Genomic DNA, 24,724 nt, shown 5'->3' with positions numbered 1-24,724 from the left:
AAACCCAAACAAAGGGAACCTTTTGGGGGGAACACTGGAAATAAAATGTTGATCTTTCGGTGAGGGGATAAAAGTGCTGGTGTTCATGCACCGAAACCAACTGAAGAAATGTGTTCAATGAGCTCATGCGTATAAAAATACATTCAGTGTTGCTACTGAAAACATTGGTTTAATGATTTTTTTTTCCTTCTCATTTGCTTCGCAGTTGTGATGACTGACTTTATTTTTTTAAAAGGGTTGTTTGTTTTCTTAAAAATAAGAAGTGCGTGAGCTCTGTATGTATGGTGTGTGCTCTCACGTGGCAGATCAACTCTGTACATAGTGCAGGTATAAGGGCATATTGATATATGTAGCTGTATTGCATCAACATAAGGTGGCTGTGCTATTTACATGAACAGTTTCAGTATAATTGTTTGTGATAGGAAAAGAGATGCCCATTTCACGGTAAGATCAGAGCGTTGTCATCAAATGGTGAGTACAGTTTGGCTTTTTTGAATGTTGCTGTGCCGATGACCATTTTGTGTTTGGGAGACTTTTACTGAGTGAGTTGCTTGTTCTGTAGCTACAAAGGGACATAAGTCTTCTTGTGCCGGTCCCAAGCCCGGATAAATACAGAAGGTTGTGTTAGGAAGGGCAAGACAAGAATTGCGGTATATTTTCTTCCATCTCAAAATGGTTGATAATTGACTGTATAAATAACGTGGGCAGATGCTGTTATTTGATGATTCTCTTGGGTCAACTGATTTAAAATGTTATTAGGTGAGGAAGCCAGTTCACTGATGAATCCAGGTCTAGTTCCTTGGACCGACACAACTGCTTGGGCGTCGCACTCAATTGACATGACAACCTAGGCAGGGTTCCGCCATCTGATCAGAACGCGCGATTGTTTAAAGGACAACCGACGTCACTTTTTTCCTAACTGACATCACAAAAACGTTTTATAGCATCTAAAATACCCAAAACATGCAGTACGATATTTTTAGTCAAATGCAAAACACCAACAAAAATGACTTAAAGTGACCAAAGTCTGCAAAAAAATTGAGCTGTGAATTGGGCATTTTCAGAAAGTCCCGCCCCCAGTTTGTGACGTCACGCCAAGATGTCTTGCATTGCTGGAGAATCAAAACAATGGCTTCAGATTCGGAGAATATGCTTTCTTGTTACACATCCAGGTATGAATATGATTCGAATAGTTCTGAAGAGGAAAGCATAAATGTTTGCAATCGATTAAATAATTTATTCTGTGTCATTTTGAGGCATTTGGACTGCAATGTAGCGTCCCAGAAAAGAGGCAGAAAATGGCGACCTCTTGTTGACATGACAGTGTATTGCGTTTCCACAGGCTGATAAATCCCTTATATGGAGCTTGGACGCCCTCTTCTGGCGCAACACGAGGTTTTCAGACCACGTACGGACTCGTCACCAACTCAAAAACAAGACTTCCGGAATATTCAGCGCGAGTCTTAAAACGTAAAATATAGCTATATGTGGTGGAATCTTTGTAAAATACGCTCAGTAGCATAGAAAAAGAATTTAAAAAAACGTTATTATCGTGTTACCTTTACTTATAAATGAAGTCCAAGTCTCTCTGTCTCAATGGCGATCACTGCCAGTGAAGAAAGTCGTCCTTGATCAGTCCTGTTCCGACTGTATGTTTTCAGTCTTTTCAGTGCTGAGAATGACCGCTCCACTGATGCTGTCGTAGCTGGAAGAGTGAGCACGACCTGGAGCAACTTTGTCGCCTCAGGAATAGTTTCAATGAGATCCTTCTTGGCCAAAAAACTGAGAAGCTGTCCAGGAGATTCACATTCATCCCTCACCGTTTGTGAGCTATACAGTCCGGTGTTGGTCTTCCTTTAATTTTTATCTCCTGCTTCGATTGAAAGTCCAGTTTAGAAAATTCTTTCAATTTAGATATGTAATCCACCATTCTGAAAATAAGGCCAAGCAACATGAAAAAATGACAGGATGGTTGCACTTAACTTGCTGTTTACTGTAGCTTGCTGTCACTAATTCTAGTATTCTGCCGCTGAGGAGTCGCAAGAAGAATCTCTAATCACCAGCGCCCTCTGTCATGAGGTAGGATAACTGTGTGCCTCACCTATGCACACAGTTTTGATAAAAATAAAATAAATAAACACTGTAGTACAGTGTTTATAATGTAGAGTGACTCTACATTATATACACCAGCTAAACTGTAGACATTTAGTTCATATACTAAATGCTTTAATAGCGATATGCAGAAGGACAGCAATACGGTCTCACTGCAGAGCAAGCCAGGACAGTTAGCATAGTCATTGCGCAATCCATGGTGAGGCTCAGCCGGCTGCTGCCTCACCGCTCGTCTCCACTTTTGAACGGTAAATGTGAAAATTCAGCGATTTTGAAAAAAAAAAATCCAAAAATGGTGAAGTTAAATGGAAAAGAACGTTAAGTACAAATCACTAAATAAATATAACTTTTAAATTTATTTTGTCATTTGATATTTCCATGATGACAGGTGAGGCACAGCCTCACCTGCTTGCCCTGACTGCACGTCACTGGTGTGTGCTAGTTTACCACTGTCGGAATTTATGAAAGTGGTGAGCAAAGTGAGCCGGTTAGCAGTTGTCAGAAGAAAAACGAGCCATTGACAACTATCCGTTTTTCATTCAAAAACAATATAATAGAACAAACCCCCAACTGCATATTCTGCACCAATAGAATGACACCAACTTGATTCAGAAACAAAATGTGCAGTAGGGTCTGAGGGTTAGGGTGCAAAGTGCATTTTTTTGCTGATGGTCAGTAATTCACGCATGACCCCGACCAAATACAATAAATCAACAATCAGCTTCCATAGCGACAGTCACGTTCTTTCCAACGAAGTGAATTCCAAATCGTTACTTTTTTGGACAAATGAATTCATTTCTCCAGCAAAGATATTGTAAGAGAAGTGATCCAATAAATTAGATTCCTTAGAACAAATGCGTTGTTGCTGCCGCTGGGTTGGGAATGTGCTTGTTTTTGAAAAGGTGAGATGGGGGGGGGGGGTCTCAGGCGTCCCACGATGACCTGATCTGCGGCCTGTGGATCCTCATCTGTGAGGTGAGCACAGAACACACGTATGTCTTCATTTGCAGTTGTGAAACCGGACGGACGGATGTATATGTTTAGTCTGACTTACATTTTGACTAGAGGGAGGGAATCCGTTGGGACGAAGCGAACCGTCATAACCGCGGGCGGTTCCGTCGAGCCTATACATGCTCATAGCCGGGCTGGATCGGCCAGACTGTCTTGAGTCGTTGTGTTGGCGCGTCGGCGGCATCCGCAGCGGCGCGTCGTAGGGGAACGTCGGGTTTAGGTGTCCTGAAGAAAAAAATACAATAAAAAATTAAGCTTGTTGGGTTTACACCACAGTATGCCCTTGTGATTTGAATACTATGTTTTGTAAATTGTTCAGCCATCCATCCATTTTCCAGACCCGCTTAATCCTCATTAGGGTCACGGGGGTGCTGGAGCTGATCCCATCAGTCTTCGGGCACTAGGCGGAGGACACCCTGAATTGGTTGCAAGCCAATCGCAGGTCACACAGAGACAAACAACAATCAACACTCACACTCAAACAATTTGGAGTGTTCAATCAGCCTGCTATGCATGTTTTTGGAATCTTGGAGGAAACCGGAGGACCCCGAGAAAACCCACACGGGCTCAGGGAGAACATGCAAACTCCACACAGGTAGGCCAGACCTGGTCGGCATGCTAACCACTATTTTATTTCATTTCATTTTATTTTATTTTATTTTGTGGCTTTCATTGTAGAACCACTAAGTGATGTAACGTGTCACACAACACCGAACCCACGTAACGTTTTAAAAAAACAACAAGAAGCAAATTAAACCCCAGAAAATGTGTGAGAATATTACGTTCGTACGTGTTGCTGCTCCATATGTGGTAAAGTATGAGCGTTTTGAAGGTGTACAATTACTTTTACATCTAAGGTCGTTTTTAGCTTCGGTCTTTTGTTGCTCCAAATGTTAGCGTTAAGCTAGCAGATGTCACTTCGTTGAAATGCTCAGATTAGGATGAACATTTCGCTGTTTAAATGGACATTTAATTCCCTCTGAACTTTCGACTGCTTAGAAGTAATCAGAGCACAGAACAACACGGCTACCTGCTGTTTAAACGATGAGTAAGAAAAAAAATGCTATACTAAAATCAGAGATGCATTACCAGCATTGAAGGTGCCTGTCGAGAGTTTCTTGGGCCGGGACCACTCAAATTCGTCGTCGAGCCAATTGTTGACCAGCGTCTTTTTCATGTCTTTTTTCCTGGAGGTAGTGATTGGTACAATGTTTGTGGGATCCGTCACGCACACATGCTAAACTCAATGAAAACAGTAGAAATATGATCAAATGGCAGCCTAAAAGTAGTGTGAGAAAGTAGAGACAGGTAGCAATTGCGCGTGAAGACGGATTTGTCGTAAAATGCTGAAAAAAAATCTAAAATGTTAGCATGGAAAACGTAGAAACATGACGAGAAAAATGACAAATGTCGCCCTAATACACAGGTGTCCAGTCAAGGCCATTCGGGCCAAATCCGGCCCGCCACATTTCATTCGGCCCACAAAAGCAAGTCAAACCTGTGAAATTTCATGATGTTTCCTGACCCAAAATTTCAAATTGTCCCATGTAAACCAAAATAACAGTCATTATTATTGACTTCAAATTTGGAAACTAATTAATCATTAATTTGTTGTGCGCTCTATATGTAATATGTGGAGGAGATTCAACATTCTAAATGGTTTTCCCAAATTCATAACGGCCCTTGAGAGGAAACCGTAACGACAATGTAGCCCGTGGCAAAAAAATGACTTTGACACCCTTGCCCTAATGAAATGACAGTCGCCATGGATGATTGTGGATCTCTGGGCCCTGGGTTGTGGCCCTTTCATTCAAATAGACGTGAAATGAAAACAAATGCATTGCCACCACCACAGAATCGCACCGAACAGAATCGTTCCTCATTCAAATCGAATCGTCCTTGAATCGTTGCACACCTCATGTATCCAAAATTGTATTGAATCATCTTTTGTGGGGAGATGCACACCCTTTGGGTATTTGCCAACATATACACTATATATATTTTTTTTAAAAAGCTTCCAGGATCCTCTGTCAGCTGACTATTTTGTTGAATGGAACGATGTGAATCCGTCACTGTTCAAATTCAAATTCCCATGGAGATTTCTGAAGGCCCAAAAAGTTATTTGAAAAGATCCAGTACAGACTAACTCACGAATGCTTTTCACACAAATACCGTTGTTGTGGTTTTGGCCCACCCTACCTTGTTTGCTGTTTCTTGTTGATGACCACGTATGCAATCAAGCCTGCCATGGTGGCGAGGAGACAAGCTAGGGTGACCACCAAACCGGCATAGAAGGCATTATGTTGGATGGGCAGCCTGCAGTCATTGCCTAAGTACCATGTGGATTCCAAATCCCGACAACTGAAAACATGAGCAAAGACTAAATAAGAAAGCGCCGTTCGTGAAGACGTAAAATGCTACGCTCGGACTGACTTGCAAACAGCACCGAGATCCGCGCTGACTCTGCACACTCCATGGTTGTAGCAATTAAGAAAATTCACGGGGTACATTTCATTGCATCGAGTGACGCACACCACGGTGTTGCTGAGGTTCACGGCCTTGTAGTGCTGGGACATGTCCGGATCAGACATGTCGCAAAGTGCTGGAAGGTGACGAAGAGCAGAGGGTTTATTATGGCCAAGCGTTGCGCTTGCAACTGACTGAAATACACTCACTGTTCAAATTCACTTCAGTCCTATTCAGAGTCGGTTTCTCTGTGACATTGTAGGGGCAATCTGGAAAAAGAAAGATGCTTTTATGATTCTGTACCTCATTTGTCCAATATGTCTGCTTCATTTCTCCAGCATACATTTAAAGCTGAAAAAGCTTTTTACATTAACAGTGAATGATCTTGAACAAGCAACACAAGTCCAGGGGGGTCCGTTTACGAATGGCCATGACCTGGGTAACTCTTGCTGGAGCAGACTGGTGACAGAACTTTTCAACTCATTCAACCCAGCGGTTGAAAAAAATGACCGTACGTTGCTCGTAGTGTAGCATCCCACCTGTAATGCAGGTAATCAGCTTATTCAGAGCCAAATCAATCGCATCCACTTCATCCTGATATTCGTTGTCAGAGCCTGGACCGTTTCGTATCGATAAAAACACATCGTGGCTGACCTTGACGCTGAAACGCAATGCGGGGCAAAAAAATATTACATGATTGGGTGGCAATCTTGAATTTCAGAGAGGCTTGATTTTCTGGAATGAAAAATGGGAACATTAAAGGACAACCGACACCATTTTTTTGTCTCCTAACTGACATCAGGAAGAGTTTTATAGCATCTAAAATACCCAAAACATGCAGGCTGATATTTTTAGTCAAATGCAAAACACCAATACAAAATGAGGTAAAGTGTCCCAAAACTACTTCAAAATGACATCGGAGATGTCGAGTTTCAGAAGGTCCCGCCCCCTTGTTCGTGGCGTCATGCCAGGAAGTCTTGCCTTGCTCGAGAATCAAAACAATGGCTTCAGATTCGGAGAAGATGCTTTCTTGTTACTCATCCAGTTATGAATATGATTCAAATAGTTTTGAAGAGGAAAGCATAAATGTTTGAAATCGATTAAAGAAGTACTTCCGTATCAATTGAGTCGTCAGGACTCCAATGTAGCGTCCCAGAAAATGCACAGGATGGCGCCCAAGCTCCGTTGAAAATGGGCTGATTTGTCTGCTGGGAATTTGTGTCAACTAGTATCAAATAGTAGTCTTGATGCAACACACAATGATTTACCATCGCATTATTTATGTGCTTTCCTTCTAATTTGGTCATGAACATGGATCAACACGATGTTTTCAGACCAAACAAAGTACCTAAAATGCATTGTGTTTCACTTTCTCGGTCAGGGGCGTTCCAAACGTGACGTCACATCTGGAATTTTCACCAACTCGAAAACAAGAATTCCTGAATCTTCAGCGTGAGTTTTAAAACGTAAAATACAGCTATATGCGGTGGAATCCTTGTAAAATACGTTCAGTAGAAGTCATTAGAAGTGATTTTACAAATTATGGACACAACTTATATCGGTCGGCGTCGGTTGTCCTTTAAGGATTGTTATTTGTGTTGTTAGAGTCCGTATGATGACATGGCCATTCAATAAGTGCAAAATGGCAATACAGTGATTTGTGTTGCAATATTGGACATCATCCGTGTATTTGTGTGTTTTTCCGTTGTCTAATTACCCATCTGATGTCGGTGTGACTCTGTGGGTGGCCGTATCATCGACAGCTAATCTGTGCTGCAATAAAGATAATCCTGTATCAATGTTCTTATCGATCAAGGTTAATATGAAATCCAATCTGAAAGATGGTTGGTTGGCTTTACCTGCTCAAGTGCAGGGGCCGAAGGTCTCATCAAAATTGACGAGTCCACTCGGCTGACAGAAACAAACACAACCATTTAGCCATCGGCCCGACTGCTAGGCAAGAAATTTTGATTTGCTTAGACTGCTGTTACCTAACATCGGTAACCACCACTTTGTTATCCTTTTGCACGCTCTCTTGTTGGTAATAGTCCTCCATCTGAAAGAATAAAAATTGCAAATTATGGAACCGTCTCCATAGAAAAGCAAACACTCTGAAGAGAACATTGGATTTTTATCTTTCGGCGCGCTAGATGTGGCAACTGTCTTTGTGTATACTTAGTGACAAATGCATGTTGCGCAAATCTCAGCATTAGTCATGGATCACATGCGAAAATAAAGTATAGACATTCAAATGGGGCACATAGTTACCGTAAAGGTCTGAATAATGCACACACGGCATGCCGCTCCCTTCTTTTATGTTTATCGATGAGGAGGTTTCTTCAGCTGTCATCTGTACTCTTTGAAGGTGTCGGACGTTTCGCCTCCTATCCAAGAGGCTTCGTCAGCGAACTAAAGTCTGACTGGTCGTATCGGCCCTATTTATATATCCCTCATGTCCAGACATGGCGGCGCCGGACACAGCCATGATAGGTCCCTACTCTCAGGTTGAGGGGAGCAGAGGACCACTCCCTGTGGCCCCACTGATTGGGCTACATTCCTGACTAACGACTGGCCTATTTGCCCCACTCCCACCGGTATCACCTCATCAGCATTACAAATGTTGCCTAACCTGTGTTGCCAAGCAGGCTATTGTATGAACGATCCAAATTGAACCTCACCCTACCAGACCGGTTTAATGAAGGATTTTGTTGTTTTATGAGAATCGCTTCTTTTACTTTTGGACTGCTCCCCCCAACCTGAGAGTAGGGACCTATCATAGCTGTGTCCGGCGCCCCCATGTCTGGACATTAGGTATATATAAATAGGGCCGATACGACCAGTCAGACTTTAGTTCGCTGACGAAGCCTCTTGGATAGGAGGCGAAACGTCCGACACCTTCAATAAGTACAGATGACGGCTGAAGAAACCTTCTCATCGATGGACCACTCCTGTACGACTGAGACCTTACACAGACGGACTTCTTTTATGTTGACGTTTGAAAATAGGAAATTGCTTGGGAATTCAGCTTGAAAGCCGGAGTCCGCATCTACGCTCTTTACTTGAACGTTTTCTCGACACGATCCAAACTAAGCAAATTAACCAGACAGAACGAAACTGTTGGGGAAGAACATAAACCTGACTAGTGCAGTCAAATCGTGACGGGCAACACGCATCACATCTCGTGATTATCTCATGAACTTGTGAAGTGAGAACGGAGAGGGACATGTTCACCTCCTTGCTAAATTCTTCAACAAATGTTTTGTATTCCACTGAGCTGGGGTTGTCGTAATTGGGGTCGTATTCCTGGTTGATCACCACTTGAGCTTCCACCAACCTTTCGATGTTATCTGCAGTACATGGACAACACAATCACAACATGGCAAGGTGGTATGTCGTCACATATTGCAGATGGGATCGCACATACCCAACTGGATGCTTTCGTTCAGGAACTGGCAAGCATTTCCATATAATCCGCTGGTACATGCGCAGGTGTTACCAATTAACGTCCCTCCATTTTGGCAATGAATTGTTGTCAGTGCTGGAGCCAATGTGGTGGGTTTTGGTGGCGATGAAGGTTTAGGTGTTGATGATGGTGGTTTTGTACTCGCTGGGTCAGTGGTCTTGGGCTGCTCGGTTGTCTCTGGACCAGATGGCTCAGTTGTCCCTGGACCAGCTGGCTCTGTTGTCGCAGGACTCGCTGGCTCGGTTGTGGCCAGATCGGGCACCTCGGTTGTCCCTGGACCGTCTGGATCAGTTGTTCCTGGACTGGCTGGATCGGTTGTCCCCGGACCGGCTGGCTCGGTTGTGCCCGGACCGGCTGGCTCGGTTGTGGCCAAATCAGGCACCTCGGTTGTCCCTGGACCGGCTGGCTCGGTTGTCCCCGGATCGCCTGGCTTGGTTGTGGCCAGATCAGGCACCTCGGTTGTTCCTGGACTGGCTGGATCGGTTGTCCCCGGACCGGCTGGCTCGGTTGTGGCCAAATCAGGCACCTCGGTTGTCCCTGGACCGGCTGGCTCGGTTGTCCCCGGATCGCCTGGCTTGGTTGTGGCCAGATCAGGCACCTCGGTTGTCCCCTGACCGGCTGGCTCGGTTGTCCCCGGAACGTCTGGCTCGGTTGTGCCCGGACCGGCTGGCTCGGTTGTGGCCAAATCAGGCACCTCGGTTGTCCCTGGACCGGCTGGCTCGGTTGTCCCCGGATCGCCTGGCTTGGTTGTGGCCAGATCAGGCACCTCGGTTGTCCCCTGACCGGCTGGCTTGGTTGTCCCCGGAACGTCTGGCTCGGTTGTGCCCGGACCGGCTGGCTCGGTTGTGGCCAAATCAGGCACCTCGGTTGTCCCTGAACCGGCTGGCTCGGTTGTCCCCGGATCGCCTGGCTCGGTTGTGGCCAGATCAGGCGCCTCGGTTGACCCCGGACTGGCTGGCTCGGTTGTCCCTGGATCGCCTGGCTCGGTTGTCCCCGAACCGGCTGGCTCGGTTGTGGCCAGATCAGGCACCTCGGTTGTCCCTGGACCGGCTGGATCGGTTGTCGCAGGACCTGCTGGCTCGGTTGTGCCCGGACCGGCTGGCTCGGTTGTGGCCAAATCGGGCACCTCGGTTGTCCCTGGACCGGCTGGATCGGTTGTCGCAGGACCTGCTGGCTCGGTTGTGCCCGGACCGGCTGGCTCGGTTGTGGCCAAATCGGGCACCTCGGTTGTCCCTGGACCGGCTGGATCGGTTGTCGCAGGACCTGCTGGCTCGGTTGTGCCCGGACCGGCTGGCTCGGTTGTGGCCAAATCGGGCACCTCGGTTGTCCCTGGTTGTCCCTGGACCGGCTGGATCGGTTGTCGCAGGACCTGCTGGCTCGGTTGTGCCCGGACCGGCTGGCTCGGTTGTGGCCAAATCAGGCACCTCGGTTGTCCCTGGACCGGCTGGCTCGGTTGTAGCCAGATCAGGCACCTCGGTTGTCCCCGGATCGCCTGGCTCGGTTGTGCCCGGACCGGCTGGCTCGGTTGTCGCAGGACCGGCTGGCTCGGTTGTGGCCAAATCGGGCACCTCGGTTGTCCCCGGACCGGCTGGCTCGGTTGTGGCCAAATCAGGCTCCTCGGTTGTCCCCGGAGCGGCTGGCTCGGATGTCCCCGGACCAGCAGGCTCGGTTGTACCCGGATCGCCTGGCTCGGTTGTCTCCGGACTGGCTGGATCGGTTGTCCCCGGACCGACTGGCTCGGTTGTACCCTGATCGGCTGGCTTGGTTGTGGCAGGACTGGCTGGCTCGGTTGTGGCCAGATCAGGCACCTCAGTTGTCCCTGGACTGGCTGGCTCGGTTGTGCCCGGACCGGCTGGCTCAGTTGTGGCCAGATCAGGCACCTCGGTTGTCCCTGGACCGGCTGGATCTGTTGTCCCCGGAACGTCTGGCTCGGTTGTGCCCGGACCGGCTGGCTCGGTTGTGGCCAAATCAGGCACCTCGGTTGTCCCTGGACCTGCTGGATCGGTTGTCGCAGGACCCGCTGGCTCGGTTGTGGCCAGATCAGGCGCCTCAGTTGTCCCTGGACCGGCTGGATCGCTTGTCCCCGGACCGGCTGGCTCGGTTGTGGCCAAATCAGGCACCTCGGTTGTCCCTGGACCGGCTGGCTCGGTTGTTCCCGGACCGGCTGGCTCGGTTGTGGCCAGATCAGGCACCTCGGTTGTCCCTGGACCGGCTGGATCTGTTGTCCCCGGAACGTCTGGCTCGGTTGTGCCCGGACCGGCTGGCTCGGTTGTGGCCAAATCAGGCACCTCGGTTGTCCCTGGATCGCCTGGCTCGGTTGTCGCAGGGCCCGCTGGCTCGGTTGTGGCCAGATCAGGCACCTCGGTTGTCCCTGGACCGGCTGGATCGGTTGTCCCCGGATCACCTGGCTGGGAAGTCCCCGGACCAGCTGGCTTGGTTGTGGCCAGATCAGGCACCTCGGTTGTTCCTGGACTGGCTGGATCGGTTGTCCCCGGACCGGCTGGCTCGGTTGTGCCCGGACCGGCTGGCTCGGTTGTGGCCAAATCAGGCACCTCGGTTGTCCCTGGATCGCCTGGCTCGGTTGTCGCAGGGCCCGCTGGCTCGGTTGTGGCCAGATCAGGCACCTCGGTTGTCCCTGGACCGGCTGGATCGGTTGTCCCCGGATCACCTGGCTGGGAAGTCCCCGGACCAGCTGGCTTGGTTGTGGCCAGATCAGGCACCTCGGTTGTCCCCTGACCGGCTGGCTCGGTTGTCCCCGGACCGGCTGGCTCGGTTGTCCCTGGAACGTCTGGCTCGGTTGTGCCCGGACCGGCTGGCTCGGTTGTGGCCAAATCAGGCACCTCGGTTGTCCCTGGACCGGCTGGCTCGGTTGTGCCCGGACCGGCTGGCTCGGTTGTGGCCAAATCAGGCACCTTGGTTGTCCCTGGACCGGATGGCTCGGTTGTCCTCGGACCGGCTGGCTCGGTTGTGGCCAGATCAGGCACCTCGGTTGTCCCTGGACCGGCTGGATCTGTTGTCCCCGGACTAGCTGGCTGGGTTGTGCCCGGACCGGCTGGCTCAGTTGTCCCCGGAACGTCTGGCTCGGTTGTGCCCGGACCGGCTGGCTCGGTTGTGGCCAAATCAGGCACCGCGGTTGTCCCTGGACCGGCTGGCTCGGTTGTGCCCGGACCGGCTGGCTCGGTTGTGGCCAAATCAGGCACCTCGGTTGTCCCTGGACCGGATGGCTCGGTTGTGCCCGGACCGGCTGGCTCGGTTGTGGCCAAATCAGGCACCTCGGTTGTCCTTGGACCGGCTGGCTCGGTTGTAGCCAGATCAGGCACCTCGGTTGTCCCCGGACCTGCTGGATCGGTTGTCGCAGGACCCGCTGGCTCGGTTGTGGCCAGATCAGGCACCTCGGTTGTCCCTGGACCGGCTGGATCGGTTGTCCCTGGATCGCCTGGCTGGGAAGTCCCCGGACCAGCTGGCTTGGTTGTGGCCAGATCAGGCACCTCGGTTGTCCCCTGACCGGCTAGATCAGTTGTTAGCGGAACGATTGACTGGGGGGTCTGGACTTGGTCGGTTGTCGGTGTACCAGCCAGGTCGGTTGTTGGTGTACCAGCCAGGTCGCTGGTCTCAAGCAGTTCTGGGGTTGCTGTACTCTCCGAGATGCCATTTTTTGGTACATTGTAGTTTTCTTTATGACGAGAAACTGGAAGTATAACATAGAGGTGTCAAAATATTGCATTGCTGCAATGCTGATTCATTCATGATAATCTTTTTGTGCATTAAAATGTTTTCATCACCATTAATCTTTGATGTATTTATTTATGTTTTTAATCTCTGCAATTATTGTTTCTGTTGGTGGGTTGCTCTTTTCTCATAGGCCTTTTTATGTGTTGGCTTCCTGTGTTTGAGCTGTTGAGGGTGGGGAAACGACAGTTAGTCGCAGCCTTAATCAAAAATTGATTGGCTTCTATTATGTTGGGCTTGTTTAGCCAAAGCTGATTGGCTCCCTTTGGAGTTTTGCGGCCTTAGGAAGCAGCAGTGAGCATGTGAGAGTTCTCGGCACACAGAATGGAAATGGAAATGGAAATGAGGATGAACACACCCTGAAGCAATTGCCAACCAATCCCGTCCTCCTGGAGCGTCAACTGGGAAGAGGGATTTACATACTCTACGCAGCCAATCGTAAGCGAGCTCGCCGGATCGGGGCCTGAACTCGTTGGCAACACCTCAGCATAGCCGGACGCTGATTGGTCAACCTTGATGTCCGTCGCATAAACATCCAGGCCTTGAAACCCCGAATAATAATACATTTTATTTCTAAGTGCCTTTCAAAACTCTCAAGGACACTTTACTAATGTGTCTGTGTGCGTGCGTGTGCGTGAAGCACAGTACGCATCCACTCGCAAGCGAGCTCCAATCGCAAGCAATAAAAAATCTAACTTACAGCATCTGTGTCCGAACATTTTTAGCCATACTGTACCCGCAAAAGTGTTCGTATATACCATAACGTTGTAACTCGAATGTTGGAGCGTCTGTATTCCAATCCGACACCCAGGAGGAAGGCTTCCATGGTTTCATTGCGCAGCAGGAAGATGAGGACGGCTCGCAGAGACTGATTTTCTAACCTGCCTTGTTAGCGAGTGCTAACATGTTGCTGCTGTGTTACTGCCGTTTCTCAGTGACTTTTACTAGCATGTTTTTTTAACCAGCCCTGTTCGAGGTGTAGTAATGCTTGCTATGTTGCTGCCGCATTACAAGCACTCTTTTGAAAGAAAAGTTAAGGTATATTATTAAAACTTTTCCGTGTATTGTCTTTCTTTATAAACATGCGGTTTATAGACGGGTGTGGTTTCTGTATCTACAAATTGTTTTTTCCTTTAAAAATGTACTGGGTGAGGCTTATAATCAGATGTGCTCTATAGTTTGGATATCACAGTAGTCTCAAATATAGCAGAATGTAAATGGCTATCGCATCTGTCTAAGTCTACTGAAAAAAAAAACACTAAGATACAGTAAAGTCTCGTTATATCGATATTCAAGGGAGTCCGAAAAAATATCGATATAACCGGGACTATCGATATATCCGACCCTGTTTGCATGTAATTTTCTCCGTGCGTGCATAGAAATAGTATCGATATAACGAGACTTTACTGTATATAGAATGCCACATTCTCTTTTATCTTTTTATCTGCCTCAATAATATCATGAATTCAAAATGAAAATAATGGTTTTCACAGTCATTTTTAGATAAGACTAAAACAGATTAACTAATGAATAGACCCAATTCATTGATCGCAGATATTTTTTGATAGCCTGACAGCACTAATAGCACAACAGTGCAATTTAGGAGCCTTAAAGGACAACTGACAGCATTTTTTTTGTTTCTTAACTGACATCAGAAAAACGTTTGGGAATTTGTGTCAGCTAGTATCAAATAGTAGTCTTGGTATAACACACAACGATTCACCATCGCGTTATTTATGTGTTTTCCTTCTAATTTGGCCATCAACACAGATCAACACGAAGTTTTCAGACCAAACAAAATACCCAAAATGCATTGTGTGTCGCTTTCTCGGTCAGGGGCGTTCCAGACGTGACCTCACGTCAGGCATCGTCATCAACTCGAAAACAAGACTTCCTGAATATTCAGCGCGAGTCTTAAAACGTAAAATATAGCTATATGCGGTGGAATCTTTGTAAAATAAGCTCACACAAGTCGGTTGTCCTTTAAGTGAATTACTGTACTATATTACTGTAGTCCTGTAAATAATGGGAAATGAATCATCATCCAGCCATTCACTTTTCGATCCTCTTTCACTCATAAAGGTCATGGTGGGTAGTGGAGCCTATCCCAGCTGTCTTCGGGCAGTACCTGGGGGAAACCCTGAACCGGTTGCCAGCCAAATACAGGGCACACATACACAAGCATTTTTCCGCAATCACACTCACACTTCAGGACAATTTAGAGTTTTCGATTAACCTGCCATGCATGTTTTTGGAACGTAGGAAGAAACCGGAGTGCCTGGAGAAAACGCACACGGTCAGGGGGAGAACATGCAAAGCACACAAACACACAGAGCCGAAATCAAACGTAGGGTTTGATTGATATTTGCACTGTGAGTGAATCGTCAATGAAAGGGCAAACATTGAACTCAATTAAAGAGCTGTACTGTATACCGATTCGTCTGACACAAATCTAATTTCAAAACAATGTCTGTGTAAGCTCTCAGTCGTACAGGAGTGGTCCATCGATGAGAAGGTTTCTTCAGCAGTCATCTGACAAAAGTGAAGGTTTCGGAAAGGCTTCGTCAGCGAACTAAAGTCTTCCATTTAAATGGGGCACCATCAGACTTTAGTTCGCTGACGACCTCTTGGATAGGAGGCGAAACGTCCGAAACCTTTTTGTACAGATGACTGCTGAAGAAACCTTCTCATCGAAAAAAACAATGGAACGTTTTGTTAATCCCCTCCCGTGTCAAAATTACTTTAATTGGCAGGGGAAATATTGATTTTTTTATAAAAAGAGGAAGAAGTTCAAGCAATACAAAATATTGGCATAAGTCCTAGTCTTCAAGGCCTCTACAATGAATTTTAGTAATGGTATGTTTAAAACTTTATGGTTTACTCAGAAGCATTTGTTCAATGAAATGTACATAATGGAAACATTTGAACAAGGTGTAATCTGATTGTTCGATAATAAAAAGGGGTCGAAACTGATGTCAATAGTTACAGACGAGTCACCATATTAAATTCTCGTTACAAAATCCTTGCATAAATCTTAATCATTGGATTAAATAAAAACGTAAAAGGAAGCACACACCCATGCGTTTTTAAAGGTCGTGTCGTGTGAGATCAAGTCTGTTCTTTGAGAGAAGTTGAAAACAAACCAACGTTTTTTTCATGTCATAGATGAAAAGGAAAGTCGATTATACATCCGGAGATGATCTCTGTGCCGTTATGAATACTTATGAAGCTCCACTTCATATGTTCAGAGGTCTGTCTGTTATATCTCTGGTGACATTTAAAATAAATGGTGTCCCCCAGTGATGGTTTTAAGGCGGAGAGAGGAATAAAACAGGGCATGATGAGATGTCACTAAACGAGATCTCTCATTCAAGAATATTGCATTTTGAGGCCTGCGTTGCGTAGAACTTGACACATTTGCCACCCTTAAACAACCCAAAAAGACCAAAAATGATATAATAATAATACATTAGATTTTAAGCACCTTTCAAAAGCTCTCAAGGGCACTTTACAGTCACAGACAAGCATAGGTACTATAATAAATAAAATACAATCACAAATAGAATGCAATAAATAAAATAAAATTATAACTAGAAACAAGAGAGCTCCACAGAAAATGCAATTTTAAATAGGTGGGTTTTGAGATGGGACTTGAAGGTGGGAAGAGAATCGACGTTACGAATGTTGGGAGAAAGTTGAGTTCCAAAGTTTGGGGGCAGAGCAGCTGAAGGCTCTGTTACCCATCGTGCTGAGATGGGCAGAGGGGGAACACAGAGGTGGAGGGAGGAAGAGGATCTGAGGCAACGAGAGGGAATAGAAATTTGAAGAAGGTCAGATAGGTATGGGAGGGCAAGGTTATGGATAGCTTTAAATGTATAAAGAAGAATTTTAAAGTTGATTCTATATTTGACCGGGAGCCAGTGGAGCTCTTGGAGGACAGGGGTGATGTGGTAAAATGATGAGGTTCTGGTGATGATCCGGGCTGAAGAATTCTGGACGAGTTAAAGTTTGTGGAGAAGTTTCTGAGGGACACCAAAGTGAAGTGAATTGCAATAGTCAATCCGGGAGGTGACAAGACTATGAACGAGGATAGCAGTGGTGTGAGGAGTGAGAGACGGGCGAAGACGATTGATATTGCGTAGGTGGAAGTATGCAGATCGTGTTACGTTATTTATATGAGAGTGGAAAGATAGTGTGCTGTCAAGGATGACACCTATGCTTTTCACCTGATGGGAGGGAGAAACGGTCAAATTGTCAATAGTGAGAGAGAAACTGTTAGCTTTGCTCAAGGTGGATTTGGTACCAACGAGGAGAATTTCAGTTTTTTCGCTGTTAAGTTTGAGGAAGTTTTGGGTAAACCAGGATTTAGTTTCAGAGAGGCAGAGTGACAGGGAAGAAGGTGGAAGAGAGGCGTCGGGTTTGCTGGAGAGATAGAGCTGGGTGTCATCCGCAAAGCAATGAAATTGTATACCAAATTTGCGGAGAATATTGCCAAGGGGAAACAAAATTGCTAATTTCCCCATTGTGGGACTATTAAAGGCTTTCTAATTCTGAAACTCACCATTGGCAGAAGACAGGCCGATGAGTAGGACAGCCAAAATCACGGCCGTAGACGACGACGCCATGAGTGTGACTTTACATCCCAGTCGGCGATGATGAATGACACAAACTGTCAGCTGCGTGGACTTTGGCAAGGTGTCGAAGAACATTTGCTTTTTCCTCCACCCAGTTAAGGTGTGGAAAAAGCACCGTCACTGATAAAGATGATAAGGCCGAACACAAGTTCCATATGGAGGACAGCATGAGCACGCTGTTGCACTCTGCCCTCCCGCACCTGGATAGCGTGAAGAGTCACTCGGCCATGTTTTTTTTTTTAATGACAAGTGGTAAAATTCAACCCGTTACTTCCCAATACGTTATTTGAAACGTTATGCCTCCTGTTATGTTCTGATCAGATTTCTCAAGTGGAATGTGTTGGTGGTTTTTGCCGGGACCTTCCAATGAGTCATATCAAATACTGGATCTGGTCATACAATGTATTTATATTTGCTGTTGGTAAACGTGTGGAATGAGTGATTGCCACTTTACGCAAGCTTTCTTTGTCATGGGCAAAAGTCAGAAAGCAGTAAAAGTGTTCCACGCCTCGATACGGGCTTCATGTGTTGATTTCAGGTTGTCAAGAAAGCACTTTAATTGTTGTTGTATTTTGTATGCCACAATCGACAGTCCTTTTTCGGGGGTGATACTCAGTTTTCCAGGCAATAGGGACTGAGCCACTGGCCACAACCATCGGTTATGTTCTTGACATCGTTTAAAAACCTGAATCTGATATGAGCGTTACGTTGATGGTGGTGTGCCGCGTGTAACAATGTTAAATCCTGCTGCGAATTTGCGTGCTGCTGTCTTCGGGATTCTGTGTCATATCAGTTTAATATAAGCAGATCATGACATGGTAATATTTATCTCAGAAGTCCAAGATGGCGCCCAAGTAGGCAAGCCGTCAGCAAGTGCTCTCACGAAGAGTTGCTTTTTTTGTTTTCTTTTGTCACTTTGAGTTGATGTGCGTCGTGTGGAACGGATAGGATTTATTTCACCAGCATTTTCGGCCACGATATTCATCAAGGAGGAAACTGCTGAGCGGTTGCACCATTTCCGCAGCACGAATATACCAGCAATGTTTTTGATTTGGGAGGAATTTCAGTGCCATTTGATTTTCATCGCTGGACAGCTCTGGAGCGATTGTGCTTTTTGGAGCCTGTAACGTGAAGCATTTTCACAGCCCCACCTTGTTCAGCAGAAAGTTCGGTGCTGTTGGACAGTTAGCGGGTGTATGGATGCATGGCTTGAGGAGCCCGCGATGAGAAGAAAGGAGCGTCAGCGCAGAGCGCCAATGCGTATGTGGAACTGTCGCGGCTTGGAATTGAAGCGGATTCACCTGGATCAATAGATGCTACAGCTTCATGCTTGCTTTCAACATTTATCTTGTAGCGGACACGCACATTTCACCATGACGTCCCTGATCCACTGGTGAAAATGAGGCTTTGATGCTCTCCTCTTTCATCTACAACTGCCTCATACAACAAAGAGGGTGTTGAAAGTGCTTAAGATTGAATGACTGTCTATGCCAGGGGTGCTCACACTTTTTCAGCATACGAGCTACTTATAAAAACTACCAAGTCAAAATGATCTCCCCACGACAAAAATGCAAAACAATTATTTTCAAATGTTTAAAGGATTCTTTGTATGTACAATGTATGTTGATGTACTTTGCATAACTGAATAAGTCAATATTGCACAACACACATAATAACTACATATACATAACATTAACATTTTTTTGTAATTACCTGAGTTTACTTTGATGACTTGCACTGAATTGAATCAGCCAGGGATGCATAGTCCGGACAGTATCTGCTGACAGCCAGCCTCAAGCACATTTCCAAATGTTCATCATTCATGGTGGAACGGTATTTGGACTTAATGATCTTCATGTAGGAAAAGGCTGACTCACATAAATAAGTGGAGCCGAATAATGCAGTCAAGGAGGTAGCACATTTCCTCATGTTGGGGTACTTTTCCTGTGTGAGTAAGTTACAGAACTGTCCATGAGCCCTGGACTTCAACAGTGAGAACACTCGCAATCTCCGATGTCTTTCCACATTTGCTGGGTTAAATCCTCAGCCATGGCTTCACAGCGCCGTGTAACTGTATGTCTTGACAGCTGCAGAGCTTTGATTGAAGATATTATCTCTGCCTTATTTTTAAAGTCTCTGAACAAGGAGTCAGCTGCTTCAACGAATGCTTCTTTTAGCATCTCTCCGTCTTGGAAGGACTTATTGTTTTTAACGATGGCGTGACTCACGGGGAACGATGCTTCGGTGGCGGCTTACGCTTTTGAAGTATGTTGAGTGAAAAATGACTGCTGTCCGGACAACTGGGATTTTAGTTCGTCCACCGTCCTCAGCTGGCTTTTCGGCGGGAAGTCAATGTCGTATTTTCCATGAACAGTCAGAAAATGCCGCTCCACATTTTCCCATTCCGTATGAAAGTAATATGTTTTGCCCCCTTACTTGGTCCCGCTTTCTCACTCATTTTGATCACCATATGTTTTAGCAAGGGCTTAAAATCTGAGGTCATTCGCTGACTAGCTTGTAAATTTTGCTGCGTTTAGCGCCGTTGTTTACGCATGCACGGCGACCTAAAGGTAAAAATTCAGTTCTGAATGGTTGCCCTGTATGTCAATCAAGTGACGGGACGTTTGATAGGCTGACAAATGTTTTTTTACTGTCACGCTGCGATCGACCAGGACTACCTCCGCGATCGACCGGTAGATCGCGATCGACGTAATGAGCACCCCTGGTCATGCCTTCTGTGTTGTCACATCATTTAGTTTTTTATTGTTTGACTTCAAGATGGCACCACTAGAGTAGCTGCCTTTACAGTAGGTCCTGTATTTTGTTTTTCTACTTCTTCCTTTGCTCTTACTTTCATCACTTGGCTGCTGTGAAATGTAAATTTCTCCAGTGTGAGACTAATAAACGCTAATCCAATCCAGTCCAATTTCTGCTGTTGACCCGCGAGTCACAAGGTCAGTAAAGCTATTTCATGAAAAGATCAGCCCGCTGATCATTTTAATTGGGTAAAAAACGGCAATATAACACTGAATGTACAAATCCAACAATGATGTCGCTTGCGTAAAAGCAATGTGAAGTCCTATTTTCGCTTCAGTAGATCCAGTGGAATCATGAAAGGGTTGAGTGGGGGGCACAGTCCCGTCCATGAGGGTTCGCCGCTCCCTGATGATGGTCCTGCGGCACCGTCGTCGATGTTTTGCCGAGGCTGCCGATCGCTTCCCTGCCACTGACTCTCCAGTTCTGTCAGCATTTTTTGAGCCTTTTCAGAATCTTTGGCTTCAGACAAGTTCTGATGTACCTGTGAGGTGGAGAGGAAGGCTGCAATTAGTCCCCATTAGTGGTCTGGGTCTCAGTTCTGGTTTTGTCTTTGTAATGTGGGGGGGTGATTTCACCTGCATGAGATGTCTGTGCAGGCTTTGGTAGCGCAGGAGGCCCAGTTCCTCTGGAAGGGACATCAACAAGTCCAAGACTACAGCGCTCTCTAAGAAACAGAACAAGATAAGAAGATGGTTGACACACTTAGCAAAACAACTCACTCGGTCAAGAAAGTTATTATCTGCAGCTTGCCGAGTTATGATGAGGATTAGCTCGGCTCTGGCTCGATTGTTCGCACTCACCAGTGGCTGTAAGCTCACATTTGCCCTTAGGATTGTGGACGCCACTCAGATAGTTGTAAATCCTCTCAAAGTCCACCATGAAGTCCTCAGATGCGGTCGGACCCGAAAGCGGCTCAATCGGGATCACTGTGGATGGCGTCGGACCAGTGCTGACTACACACAAACAACCAAACGTACTGTTGGAAGACACTCGTCCCGGTGGCGTCCGCATCCTGGTCTATACCTTGGGCCGACGATGGTCCTAAAGGGGCTGTACAATCTTTCTTGTCACTTTGCGCTGCCTCCATCTGCGGCGGTTGGCAGTTCCTGAGTGTGTGAGGCTCCGTGGACGCCACAGTCCAGATCTGCTGGCAAGAAAACTTTGGTAAGCAACACCTACATTTGTCTGAGTGTCTTTTGGCCCATGGTACCTGAGAGAAAGCCTTGGAAAGCGGCTCCTCAAAGCTCCCGGACAAGATCCGGGCTAAACGGTTCCAAGTCTGGATGGGCGCCATCTTCTTCTCAGCTAACTTCCTGTTCTTCAGCTGCAAGATGGCGCCAGAGATCACCTTGTTCTGGAGGCGTTCCACCACAGACCGTATCTGCAAAGACCAAAGCAGTGTTTTGATACTTGCAAAGCATTCAACGGTTTGTGGATGTTGGACATTGAATGACATTTCAACGTTTTTTGTTCCACCTCTCGAAGTTATCCTCTGCAGATCTGCATTCTCCCCTCGCCAATGTGTTGCTTGTTTTTCGCTGCACCAAGTTGAACTGCTAAACAGCTATAACGTTGCATGTTTCTCTCTGATATTTTAATTACAGTACCTTGTCATCTTTCCAGTAATAGTTGGTGGCCATGTTCACGAAGGTAGAGCAAAAGGACAAGACTATCTAAATTTCTTCCAAAGTTTTGGTTGTTTTTTTTTGTCGCTCTTAGTATTTGCTCGTGTGGGATTCAGTTGGTCTTTGAATATGTGAGGAGGGCCGCTGTGGAAAGTGTGACTCTTTTTATAGCCCGCTAATGGCCGCAACATAGTGTGTTGTTCTCAAACAAGGAAGTCCATTTCTAATGTTTGTTAGTGTGTGTGTGTGTGTGTGTGTGTGTGTGTGTGTGTGTGTGTGTGTGTGTGTGTGTGTGTGTGTGTGTGTGTGTGTGTGTGTGTGTGTGTGTACGGCTATATTTGTGAGGTCCACAATGATTTTATACCATACGTAGTGAGGACATTTTTGACTTGTGAGGACCGTTAGTTCGGTCCTCACAAGTTTTCCATTGAAAAGGCTTCTAGAAGGTCTAATATGCATCTCTCAAAGCTGCTCACCGTCAGAAAAACTTGTGTGTGTGTGTGTGTGTGTGTGTGTGTGTGTGTGTGTGTGTGTGTGTGTGTGTGTGTGTGTGTGTGTGTGTGTGTGTGTGTGTGTGTGTGTGTGTGTGTGTGTGTGTGTGTGTGTGTGTGTGTGTGTGCGCGGTTGTAGTTCATACTATGTCATCTTCAATTATCCCAAATAGCGAACCGTCTGTGTAATGCAATACCCCTTTGCACCCTTTTTTGTCTTCACCAGAACAATTGCGCGCCTGCACAAACAATAATAATAATAATAAATGCATTTCATTTATAAGTGAATTTCGGGGCTCTCAAGGTCACTTTACAGTCACACGATGAGCTTTTCTGTGGGTGAGTAGTTGCAGCCACACGCGCCAGCGTTCACTCAACCCAGATGTAACTCAAATAGATAGGAAGCTAGTTAGCTAGCGAGTTTAATTCATTCACACACACACACACACACACACACACACACACACACACACACACACACACACACACACACACACACACACACACACACACACACACGTGTTCTGTTCTGTATCCTGAAATAATTTTGCATTTTACTCAACATACTGAGAAATGGACTCAGTCCTGTTTCGTGGCTTGCAAAGATCTTTTTTGTTGTGTGAATTGTAGCTTAGTTGTGCCATCTAGTGGAAGAACATTTAATCGCTACCGCTGAGTTCCACCCATGGGCTGTTGGTTTTTACGGGGATGTGTCTTTCCTGTCTTTCGCGGTTCATTTTCCAAAGCGAAATGTCCAAAATCTAAAGGTTCTTTTGGAAAGTAAGAAAAAAAGCATATGAATTAGTATGCAACGTACTGTGGATCGAAGTTCTGAAGAATCCTCATTTCCATGCCAAATTGTCCTCCTTGTTTTGCCAAGATGAGTGAGCGAGATTTGCTATTAAATGCGTGTGATTTTTTTTCTGCTGTCTCACAATGTTAGTGTTAGGGTGAAACCCAAAACATTTTCACCAATTGTGAAAGAAAAACACAAAGACGTGAGATGGACTTGCAAGGAGAGTGTTCAGAGACTGTTCCGTAACATTCATCCGAGCCACTCTGAAAACAATCTCTGGTCCCCTTGCTTTTATTGAAAGTTTGGGAGTGCCTGGTTACAAGGTCTCAACCGTCTAAAGCAGGGGTCGGGAACCTTTTTGACTAAGAGAGCCATAAAAAACAATGAGTCAAAAGGAAAAGCCGAACGTGGAGTGGGTGGGGTGTGTGTTGGGAGGTGAGGGGTCTAAAAAGGGGTGGAGGTTTTGTGCCCCCTAATTTTGTCTTCTTGAAATGACCTTTCTTTTTTTAGCGTTGATTATAGCGCCCTCTGTTGTTCGGCTATGATTCTGGTATAAAGTACATTTCCCAATTCAACCTACTAATGAGTGAGTTGCTTGTTCTGTAGCCACAAAGGGACATACGTCTTCTTGTGCCGGTCCCAAGCCCGGATAAATACAGAGGGCTGTGTCAGGAAGGGCATCCGACGTAAAAGCTTGGCCAAAACAAACATGCGGATCAAACCTCTAAAGATGGAGGACACTGATTTGCTGTGGCGACCCCTTGATGGGAAAAGCCGAAAAGGAAAGAAGTGCTTACAGATCTGCTCTTTGTGAAAAGCGTCATCACAAGATAATTATGCAACTATGATGTGGGCATTTCTGACAGCTGAGCAGTGTTCCAAAACTATTTTCAATGACCTAACAAAAAAAATCCCTACATAGCGATTAGGGAACGACCGGATCGATGATTGAAAATAGCCCACCGATTATGCATGTACGCAACATCCAAAGTGCCGTTTTGTCGGAACAAGTGCTTAGAAGAGTGGAACGTAGCTAACCTCAGAATCGGAGCGAGAAGGAACATCCTTCTTAAGCAAACTATAGTCGATGTTTCCCGGCGATCCCCTGCCGCCGGAAAAGCCTTGCCTCTTCAGGGCGTCCAACAGCATCTTTTGTTCCTTTCGGGACCACGCGCAGGCTTGTCTGGATTGAGTTCGCACAACCTCAAGGTTCAGGTTCCGATCCGGTTTATTGCGTGTGCGAGTTGGCGGCTTCATGTCGATTCGACTGCGCTTAAGGGTGCCGAAGAACTCAAAAGTAAGGAACTACGATAAGTCACGGACTGATATCCGGTATTGCTCGTGACGCCAGGTATACTTCCGGTAGCAACATCACGAAGTTATTATTCCTTTTTTCCATGTTTTATCCCCCCTTTTTATTTTTTTCGATGTGGTTAGTTATGTTCACCTGGGTATTTTTTTCGATTGCCATTATCGTGAACAATTATGTTAAATAATGGTTCTGTTGGCTTCATTTTTTAATATTTTTTTTTCAATGATAACAAAAAAGTTTAATAGAATTACTTAATAAGAAAATTAGG

At 46.1% G+C, this 24,724-nt stretch overlaps 2 protein-coding genes across 5 annotated transcripts; both read right to left on the bottom strand.

Annotated features, from left to right (window-relative positions):
- Positions 1 to 2,449: 2,449 nt before the first annotated feature.
- LOC148901875 (uncharacterized) lies at positions 2,450 to 17,491 on the bottom strand. 4 transcript variants are annotated; one of them, XM_088989950.1, is made up of 15 exons: positions 17,343 to 17,491; positions 11,341 to 12,740; positions 10,590 to 11,244; positions 9,014 to 10,315; positions 8,821 to 8,936; positions 7,581 to 7,645; positions 7,449 to 7,500; positions 7,307 to 7,362; positions 6,129 to 6,250; positions 5,799 to 5,858; positions 5,557 to 5,725; positions 5,323 to 5,484; positions 4,213 to 4,310; positions 3,167 to 3,348; positions 2,450 to 3,080 (listed from the first exon to the last, which is right to left on the bottom strand). In XM_088989950.1, exons 1-15 carry the CDS (start codon positions 17,488 to 17,490, stop codon positions 3,036 to 3,038), a joined length of 4,632 nt encoding a protein of 1,543 aa, XP_088846076.1. In that variant the 5' UTR covers position 17,491; the 3' UTR covers positions 2,450 to 3,035. The 4 variants fall into 4 exon arrangements, with proteins under 4 accessions (XP_088846076.1, XP_088846078.1, XP_088846075.1 ...); XM_088989952.1 differs by having other exon boundaries at positions 10,398 to 12,740; XM_088989949.1 differs by having other exon boundaries at positions 10,590 to 12,740.
- Positions 17,492 to 18,053: 562 nt separating this feature from the next.
- Positions 18,054 to 24,477, bottom strand: snapc2 (small nuclear RNA activating complex, polypeptide 2). Its single transcript, XM_088989948.1, has 5 exons — positions 24,183 to 24,477; positions 21,256 to 21,613; positions 21,033 to 21,185; positions 20,808 to 20,896; positions 18,054 to 20,713 (listed from the first exon to the last, which is right to left on the bottom strand). Exons 1-5 carry the CDS (start codon positions 24,399 to 24,401, stop codon positions 20,495 to 20,497), a joined length of 1,038 nt encoding a protein of 345 aa, XP_088846074.1. The 5' UTR covers positions 24,402 to 24,477; the 3' UTR covers positions 18,054 to 20,494.
- Between the last annotated feature and the right edge of the window lie 247 nt (positions 24,478 to 24,724).

Source organism: Hippocampus bargibanti, linkage group LG02, assembly GCF_051943395.1.
Source record: "Hippocampus bargibanti isolate YZ-2025 linkage group LG02, ASM5194339v1, whole genome shotgun sequence".
NCBI lineage: Eukaryota > Metazoa > Chordata > Actinopteri > Syngnathiformes > Syngnathidae > Hippocampus > Hippocampus bargibanti.
The sequence above is the reverse complement of the archived record's forward strand: the minus strand, read 5'-3'. Positions and strand labels throughout refer to the sequence as shown.